This window comes from Hetaerina americana, unplaced genomic scaffold (genome assembly GCF_022747635.1).
Source record: "Hetaerina americana unplaced genomic scaffold, ioHetAmer1.1.p SCAF_177, whole genome shotgun sequence".
NCBI classification, from domain to species: domain Eukaryota; kingdom Metazoa; phylum Arthropoda; class Insecta; order Odonata; family Calopterygidae; genus Hetaerina; species Hetaerina americana.
Genome location: NW_027286738.1, coordinates 332,408 through 342,348, shown reverse-complemented (window position 1 = coordinate 342,348; position 9,941 = coordinate 332,408). Strand labels below are relative to the sequence as shown.

At 45.1% G+C, this 9,941-nt stretch overlaps 1 protein-coding gene across 1 annotated transcript; it reads left to right on the top strand.

Moving 5' to 3' along the window:
* Nucleotides 1–2,722: 2,722 nt before the first annotated feature.
* On the top strand, nt 2,723–5,701 carry klu (zinc finger protein klumpfuss). The gene has a single exon (XM_071584304.1). It carries the CDS (start codon nt 2,723–2,725, stop codon nt 4,997–4,999), a length of 2,277 nt encoding a protein of 758 aa, XP_071440405.1. The 3' UTR covers nt 5,000–5,701.
* The last annotated feature ends 4,240 nt before the right edge of the window (nt 5,702–9,941 follow it).

The window sequence follows — 9,941 nt, the reverse complement described above, 5'->3', positions numbered from 1 at the left end:
AGACTGAATGATGTGTTTAATGCCCCCTCACTTTTCACTTTCCTCGCCGCATTACTCGACTTTGCGGTAGCCATTTCATTTATTTTTTATGAGTACTCTGGTAGAGGGGTAGGATGGAGGGAAAACGGTTGGAACGATAACTCCTTCTCTCTTTTGGTATCTCACCGTATCTTCCTTCCAAGTCATTTATTTATTTTGACGATTTGAATGGTGAAAAAGGGATTTTAATGAAGAGGTTTGAGGGCAGGGCCCAAATCTCTTTCTTTGCGTCGGAAATTTTCGTAATATAAAATTCTGGATTCATAATATTTTTTTTAATTTCTCTTTTAATCGTGTTGGAGTGTTATGCTATCGAGCTGCTTTCATTAATTCAGGCCTTAACTAATCCTTTTACTTTTTCGGTACATTTTTCTATTCATTTCTCCTTTCGAAAATATTCAGACGTGCAAATTTATTTTTAGCGTAGGGACGGGTTTGTCTTTCATTTAAATGGTCACACGATAATTTTTCTTTGTTCTAGTATATAATTTTTCACAGAATATATATTATTATTAATTTTTGGAGAGAAATAGTTCATAATATTTAAGGAAAATCATGTTTGCTATATTTTCCTTTTCGCGCCTTGTGTTATATTTAAGAACATTTATTGATCATTTAAATGTTTATATATATTTCCATCCATTTAAAATTGCATTTATTTGTGGGTTAATATGAGTTCTCAATGCTATTCCTTATGTTGAACATGTCGAAAAACTATGCAATACTTTTTCAGGAATGAAAAATGTTTTTTAAAGTGGAGAATATTTGGCATTAAAGGTAAAACGTACCGAGCCATGTCTTGTTTGAAATGACTATTCATTTTTATAAAGTACGTGTCTGCTTAATGTGATAGATTCACTGACGCCACCTGGTGGACAGGGTATCAGATTCATATTCAGCAGTACTACATTAGTATAAGATGTGTAGTATAGTCTTTCATCTATGTTGCACTCCTTAATATGTAACTATTATGTATCTTAGTGAGTGTAAAATATCAGCGGTATTACAGTCTTAATTGCAACATAAGAAAAGGAAACTGGAAAATATATTGGGGGGGGGGGGGGCAGAAAAATACCTCATGCTTTCTAACCACTTCTTTTTAATCATTTTTCCTACCATTTGAGTTCGTAGAAAGGGACTAAGTCGTCTGCGGCTAGGTTAGGGGCATCCCAGTTAATCTTCTGCAAATGGGTGTGTGCTGTGTGATACATTGCATCGCACTGTATAACCATCTGTGTATTAAACATTTCCGAAATATATATGATAAACGAATGCTTCGTTTGATAAACTGATGAAGCGATGAGAGTTTCATTTCTTGGATAAAATGAAGTTCTGATATAATCTTAAATGATAGCTAAATATATATTATATAGACTTGGGATTCAGTTGTGGTTGCTAATAAATTTTGGCTTTCGTGAAAGTAACAATTTCATTAGAAGCTTCAACTAATGATTATAGCGTGTCACAAGTATGTGTGAAAATATTTTTAAACAATTACGCAAACACCACAAAAGGAATTATATCAAAATCATCCAGTAACCTTAAAATGTCGCTGTGGCGTCGAATACTAGTGTGCGTCGTACTTATGCAGGTATTTTTCTTCTTTCTCGCAGGTGGAGGATCATCCGACGACGACCTCACGCCAACGCCTCCTACCGGGTGCCTCCTCCACTCCTTCGCTCCACTCACCCGCGTATAAAACCAACCGACCCAACCCAAACCGCCCCCGAACCATCTCCCCCTCCCGCCTCCTTCCCCTCCCACCCACCCACCCCAACCCCTTCCTCATACTCCTCCACACTTTTGAAGGAGCGGCAAAAACCGACGCAAGACCGAGAGATAGAGAGAAGCGGGCCGGTTGGTATAAGACGACGGCAGCTTGACTGCTGCCTGCCTTCACGGCCCACGCCTCTCCTCTGCCTCCTACTTCTCCGCCCCATCCCCATCCTCCCTCTCTCTCTCCTACGCCTCCGCCTGAACTCCCCCGCCTCCGCCCTCGGGGCGGGATCCGAGCTCTCGCCCAAGGAGACCTGCTCCTCCCACGGTTTCTCCCCCACTCCACCCTAAGTTAACCCCTCCTCCCAAACACACTGGGGCCCCTCCAATCCTGCCCCCCCTCTCTCCGGACCCTCCAGTCCTCCCTCTCTGCATCTCCGACCATTCTCCTCATTCTCGCGCGTGCTAGCGCTTCGTGAGGAACAGTGAGGGAGGTCTTGCACCTCCCGTTACGCTCTCTGCCAGGCCACGCGCGCCTCCCGCCTGGTGCGTTCTCTCCGGCCTTTCCCCCTCTCGCCCTCTGCCAACACAGTCGACCGCCGTCCCTTACCCCCCCAAGTGCCCGTTAATCTCTCAGACGGCGCCCCAACGGGAAGAGACGTACGGGGCACCGACCGGTGGTAAAGCCGGTGCTGCCGTCGCCTCTCCGGTGTCCGAGAAAGGGAGGAGGAAAAGTTCGGCGAAGGAGTTAGCTCACTCTGGCACCGTGATCGCCGCCGTACGAAATGGTCAGTGGCGGAGGGGTCGGGCTCATCGGCCGCGACCGGCAGACGGCAGCAGCAGTGGCCTACTGCTCAGCTTCTACCGGGAAAGCAGCTGCTCGTCTCCCGCCACAGTCCTCGCCGACGCACCGCCAGAAGCGGCCCCAGCCCCGGCGGGGGCAGAATCCGTCTCTCGCTGTGTGATTATGGCCGAGACTCAGCTCGAACCAAATCCCGTGGACCACGCTTCTTCTGCCTTGCCCGAGCATCAGCAGCACCACAACACGCCGCCTTCCACACCGCCTCTCAGCAGGATAGCGTTGGACATCAAGAGCGAATCGGCGGTGACGACTCTCACCAACAACAATTTAACCTCGGCCACGGTGGTCAACAATAACAACAACGACCGCCTAAGTGCAGTCGTTTTGGCGGACACTCAGTCCGCTGTCGTTGGTGGAGCAAATAAACAAAGGAAAAGGAAGCGCTTAAGTCAGGTAGTTGACAAACTGACCGCTACGCAAGTTACCTCTGCTACTGGTTTGGCCTCTTTAAATAACAATCTTCAGAACCATCAAAACAACAACTTGAGGCGAGTTTTTAAGGAGGAGGTGGTAGAAAGTTCTGTCGGTGGTGGTGGTGACGAGGAGTTGGAGGAGGAGTTTGATGAAGGTGCTTGGAGGGATGATGTGTCTTCTCCGCACATGTTGAGCAGTGGGCGTCGTGTAGAAACTCGGGGAAGACAGTGCATTGTAGAGGATTACGAGGACTCGGAGGAGGAACAAGCGACTAAAAGACCTCCTTCTTGTGTAGACATGGCCCCGTCAGAACCGAAAGTGATGGTTGGTGCAGAGGCCAGGTCAGGGGCGCCCCCAAGGAGCCCCCTGGCCCTTACCGCCCCTGGAAAAACTGGCGGTGAAGTGTTCCGTTTTGATAGCGTAGATAGAGATCGGTACCAGCAGTTATATGGTGCCATATCGGAAGAAGAGGAGGAAGATGTGTTCAGTCCCGCATCTTCTTCCAACAAGTCCCCCCACAGTTCCGCAGGTTCGCCACAGATTCCCACGACGGACTCGCCAAAAATCAGTTTCAGTCCGCTTCGCCTCAAAGACAGTAGCATAGAGGAGGAGGATGAGGACATTTCCTTAGATGGCGGTGGTAGCGAGGCTAGTTCAGATACACATGCGAGACCCATACATCGTAGGAGCTCTCGTCACCACGGAGGCAGGGGCGTGGAGGCCCCTGAAAACGACTGCGGGCGCAAGCCCCGGTTTCCCGGTTGCGCATGTGTCAGATGCTCCGGGGGCCTCCCAGAGGGAGGAGACTCTTGGACGGATAGGGTGGCCGCCGCTGCTCCAGGGGGAGTTGGAGGCGGTCTCCCTGCTTCTCCCGTCTCTCCACTGACCCCTGCCGCCACCCCCGCATCTCCTTCCCCCATGTATGGATTCGAACATTATCTGCATACGAAATACCTCCCGGACATATTCCGTCGACGGAGTCATTCCGATTCCGATCTGCCCATGTGGTTCGAGGGTGCGGTAGCAGGCGTCGGCGCTGGCGCCGGGACCGCTGCCACTGCACCCCGTCCCGGAAGAGGTGCCGCTCCTCACCCTCTGACGCTGTCATCCAAAGGGGGTTCACTCGAGTCCGAACAGTCTTCCCCTCAGGATTCTCCCCTAGACCTCTCCATGAAAGGCAGCAGGGAGCTGGTCGGTAGCAGCACTACGAGTTCGGAGTCCTTGTCTCCCGCAGGGGTGAAGGCATTGGCGTCCAGGATTGCCCCTGAAGGCACCGCGGCAGTTGCAGCGGCCACCACAACAGTGCCAACTACCGGCTTCATTGGCAGAGGAGGTCTAGTCTCCGTGCCAGTCGTCAAAGGTGACGTGGCTTCACCGACCACCAAGGAATCAGTCGCTGTAAGGTACAACCTCGAAGTGTCTCCCGTAGTCGAAGAAATGCCCCCTGGTTCTGACGTTGCTTATGTCTGTCCTGTCTGCGGACAGATGTTCAGCCTCCACGACAGATTGGCTAAGCACATGGCGTCGCGGCACAAGAGCCGGCAGCACCAGGCAGACGTAGCTTCCAAAGCATACCTCTGCGACGTTTGCAAGAGGTCTTTCGCCAGGAGCGACATGCTTACGCGCCATATGAGACTGCACACGGGAGTCAAACCGTACACGTGTCGTGTGTGCGGTCAGGTCTTCTCGAGATCAGACCACTTGTCCACCCACCAGCGGACTCATACGGGCGAGAAGCCGTACAAGTGTCCACAGTGTCCATACGCGGCTTGCCGGAGGGACATGATCACCCGCCATATGAGGACCCACGCGAGATACGAGGGCAAAGGCGAAGGCGGCCCGGATGATCCCTCCGCGTCACCCGGCGCCGAGGAAATGACCGAGCTTCCCTCCGACCTCCCTCCCTCGCCGTCCCTCGCTCTGGGCGCCCTATCGGTACACTCCCCAACGCCGATGGAGAACGACTGACACCCGTGGGACCTGACGCACGGTCTTCTTCGATGACCCCGGTGGGACATTCTGTATGCGATGGCTTTGTGCGAATATTTAGCCTTCACTTCGGAGACAATCTAATGAAAGAAAATTGAACAGGAAATGTAATGGAGGTGCACCCTCTTTTGCAAAATGTTAAAAACTTCATTGTTTTTATCAAACGTCGGTGATGTCGACGTCGTCGTGGTGTCTCCTCTCTCCATTACAGATAATTCAAGTGTGGACCCCATGCCATTTGTCCCCAGTCATATAAGTGATATTTGACGTCAGCAAATTATTTTGAAGATAATCAGTGTCACACGGTGTTGATTTTTCAAGGATAATTTTTAAGATGGATTAATATTTATCTTTTTTCCTCTCTTGCCATACCCAGTGTTTTCCCTGTTGTTGGGAAGGAATGCCATTGTTTTTTTGTGAATATTTCACTCCAATATCTCCTCGTCGTCAATCAGGGTACAAACCTTTATCAAAAAGTTTCAAAGAAAAATAATAATCTTGGATTATCTTTCAAAAGAGTTGTTGATTTTCGTATTTCAATGCCTTTGTCTTGTTGCGTGGCACCTGCATTTAAATTCAAGTTAATTGCGGCTAACATTGCCTCAGTTTTTTTTTCGTATAGCATGTCAGAAGTATTGAAATACTCATGTAATGCTCTCGGGTCGATCATGAAATGTTTCACTGCGGAGCTTATTGGATTGATATCTTCAGTTTCTAATATTCAGTTGTACTCATGGTTTCAGATTTTCAAGAAGTCATTCATTTGCCTGAAATAATGATTATATTACCTTGTCTGAAAGAGTGTCATTTCCTCATTTGCTATCAGTAATCGGAAGGTTAATTCTTGAAATGCTTTCGAGATGAATGCTCAACATTGAATAATTATGTGATTTTATTTAAGGAGGAGTTCTTTTGAATTCTTGTTTGTTGTCTGTTAATTTTAACAGTAATAATTTTGATTAAAAGCTGTTGTTTTAGTTAAAGAAATGGCTATTCCTACGGAGTGACAGTATTATTAATATTATTGTTTTCTTACGAAATAGATCAATGTAGCTAAGTGAAACGTTCGTTGGAATGTCATAATGGTAATTTTATAATTTGCAAATCAGTTACAGCAGATTTTTGTTTATTATTGAGATAATTTAAAACGTTATAAACGATGTGCCTTGATTGAGGTTTACGTCGTTCATACGATTTCACTGAAATTTTCTTGTATTTATTTACTGTTGACGTTGATGACTTTTTCCTTTTACAGTGGACCGGCTACTAATATTTATTTTCTTAACTTCATTATTTGAGCCTTCCCATGAATCGTTTTTCCATATTTTCAAGGAGTTGGCAAGCATTTGAAAAATATTTGCCTCTTGCCAGTCAAATTATCCGCCAAATGAGTTTCGAATTCGCGTAATGTATTGAGAGTAATGTGTTAAAATTACTGTTCGTTCTACTGCAATTGAATCAATCGGGTTACATGTTTTGAATTATTCAGTTTAAGCAATTTTTCATTTAGTTTGTGGTGGGGCGTTAAATTGCTAAAATGTATCCGATTCTCTTAACAGGCATTCTTTTGCAACTGATTTCAATGTCTTATCATTACTATATTTAAATATTTTTATTACTTAACAAGAGTCTCTCTATTTTTTCCTGTTGCTTGTGTACCTTAAGTGTGTTTGATGATCATTTAAGAAACTATCATTATCAAATCAAATTTTCCTCTCTTACGTTTCGCTTCAGATTGTTTTGGTAAAATCCCTGGCGGAATTCTCAAAAATATTTTTTGCCTTTGAAACTGTCACTTATCTCTCCTCAACCTTTTCGCTAATGTTATTTGAACATTTTTCCTAATCGTGGATGGTAGTAGAAAATGCGGAGTGTTTTTGCCAAAGAGGTTGCACTTACTGATTTTCCCTCGTTAAGTTTAAGACGATAATGTTTCCGAAGAATCTTGTCCTCCAACTTTGTCCGTAGCCAAATCCCTCAATGGTAACAATTAAAAAACTTACCCTCAACCGCAAGGTGACAAACCCAATGACGATAACGGCCATCATCACTAGTTTCTGCGATAGAATCAGGTATATTCTCAGTTTCTCTCTTTTCTTTACTGCCGTAGGTCTAAGAGTGTCGTCTACTGTGCACTTAGAGCGTCGTATGCGCGGTCTTCTTGTATTTTTGTTCGCGCGCGGTTATCGGGCCTATTCCCCGGTGCATCTCCACACGACGCACATCGCGACATAGGGCTGAGAGGCACATAAGGGTGCGAGGAGGAGGAAATGGAAGAGTATTTTTTTTATCCCCGCTCAGCTTCGATCCCGGAACTGACGCGAGGAAGTTGAATCGTGGGGGGGGGGGAATGTAGGAGGAGTCTTGAGTGGGTGGGCGAGGAGGGGAGGAGGCGGGCGTGGAGACAGGCGGTCGTGGGGGAGCACGTGTTAATTATCTCGCCAAAGAAGGCGTTCCCTCAATCCTCCCACCCTCCTCCTCTTCTGGAAGGCGGCGGGAGGGGGTGGGGTGGTGGGAGACTCCCACCCTTTCTACCCACAACTCCTCACCGCCCACCTGCTCCGTCCGCGTCGGTCGCTCCTCGCCGTCCTCTCCTTCTTCTCCTCTCCCGACTCCCTCCCCTCCCCCATCAGCCCACCCGACACGCCCATCCCCCTCTCTCAACCGTCTCTCCTCTCATCTCACCTTCCACCCTCCTCCTCCTCCTCCCTTATTTTCTGCCTCTCTTAAATGCGGACCGATTTGGGGCACCGGGTCGAAGTTGCCGGGAGTTCCAGTCGCGCTCGTGTGAATGTGTGTTTGGCGGGACGGGGGAAATTGTGGTGGACTTGTGGTAGAGGATCAGGGTCTGAGAGGAGATTTTTGGGAGGGGCGCAAAGTTGCACCACAAGGAGAGAATTTTCGGTGATGCGGCGAGCATCCTTTTGGGGGAACGTGTGTGCCAAGTATGCACTGCGCATGCTTCTTTCTTGGATGGGATGATGCACAGTGGATGAGTTAGAAATGGGAGTCCAACTAATTTTTACCTTCGCCACTTTTATTTTATCCCGCACGTCCAATGTGGAACTTTTGGGGGGATGGGGGGACTTAAAAGTGAGGCGGTCAATGTGCTAGGCTGGAAGGAAATGGGGGAGTGAAGTTAGTTTGATTGAAAAAGTTAAATCTCATCTTCCTTCAATTGATACGTTCCAATACTTAAACTACGTGCAATGAAAAAAATGGAGGAGGTGTACGTACCAATCATAAGTGCAACTGGGGCCTTAAATATTTTCTACTACCTCGGTAATCAGTCTACATTACTCTTTTAAGTTTACCTCAAATACGCAAAATTCGTGCCAGGTATTTGGCAGTAGATTTGGCGAGGCGAGTATGTTGAAATATTGGAAAAGGTAATGGGAAGGTTTTCATATGTGCTAGTCATGTTTACTATAAAAGTAAAAATGTTTTTTTCTTTGAAAGTAATTATTTTGTTTGTAATGAACATGGAGAATTTGCTGTGACTGATTTGCAAACCTGTTTTTTTCCTAGATTTCATATAACAACTTGAAAAATATAAAACCAACTGATGGATACAATAAAAAAATTTTCTCCAGCCATTCGAAATTTCTGCTCTGAATGGTAAGGTTTTTTGTACCAATGCCATCATATACTTATTCCTCTCTTATATTTTGAATCAGACATTCCACGGAACGATCAAAATTCCATTCTAGCTCTTCAGGCTTATTTCTTAAGATTGGGTTTCATGATATATCTCGTCTTTTTTTTATTGATTCCTGCTTATCTGTTACAAATTTCTGTGCTCATGGAATCTATATTCCTGTCATGGGAAAATATTCACAATGTTAATTGTTCCTGAGCTAAAAGGTTCAGATTATTTGATCGACATGCACGCAATGGTTAATTTGGAGCGCGTGGCTAGTTTTAAATGTTGTTCCAACATTTTATATAGCCATGAATTACATTGTGTGTTAAGCTCTTTCGTCTGTAGTACATATACAAATTGAATTTGCAGGTCGGATGGTTAAAGCGATATAAAATTTACGAGTTTTATTTTTTGTCCATCCATCTCTGTCTTTGGTTCTTCAGCCCGCAGGAAAAGGTATTTTTTATTAACGAGGTAGATTGCCCTCCTTTTTAGTTAAATATTTCATCTGCAGCAAACAAATGACTGATTCACCCGATGTGAAGGTCATCTAGTATGTGTGGATGCGTACGTGTGAATGTGTGTGTGTGTGTGTGAAGAATTCCATTGCTATATTTATTTTTTTTTCAATTTCTGGAGTTGGGGAGAAAATGTGAAACGGCAGACTGTACGGTGCTGAGTAAAATGCCGTGAAAGAGAGAGAGTGATTTCTTCTTTCCTAAGTTCACTTCTGTCCCCTATGCAAATTAACTGCACTTAGGGATGGAATTTTTTTAACACGAAAAAAAGGAAGAAGTGATCCGGAAAGAGTAAACGCTAAAACTAATTATGTTAAAACATAACAGCTGTTCCTATGGAAACGGTGATTGATGTTTGTATAGGGCATCATGATATATAAATATATATATTATTAATATAATTATAAATATTAGTGTTTGTGATCGAGGTTGAAGAGTAAAAAAATTATGAGAAATGAGTATCGTGGATATTCTTTGTAAATCTTACCACTTTTCTCAACTCATTAAAATCCTCTTGTGTAAAATTTTAATGAAACTAATATATATATATATATAAATATATATAAAACAAAGCACTTGTAAGGTCGATGTTTAAATAATTCCCTCCTCCCCGTCCCAGTACCCTTCCATATGTTCCTCTTCTCCGGCATTTGCCTCATATATGTTCACGGAACGTGTTGTACGGTCATGTGAACCTTTTTTTGAAAAAAAAGAGTATTGTGTTACTTGTAGACATTCAACGTCTGTTTACTCTGAGCGG

Bases quoted from the DNA above. Each gene is read 5' to 3' on its own strand.
- klu (XM_071584304.1), top strand. From the start codon at position 2,723: ATGGCCGAGACTCAGCTCGAACCAAATCCCGTGGACCACGCTTCTTCT.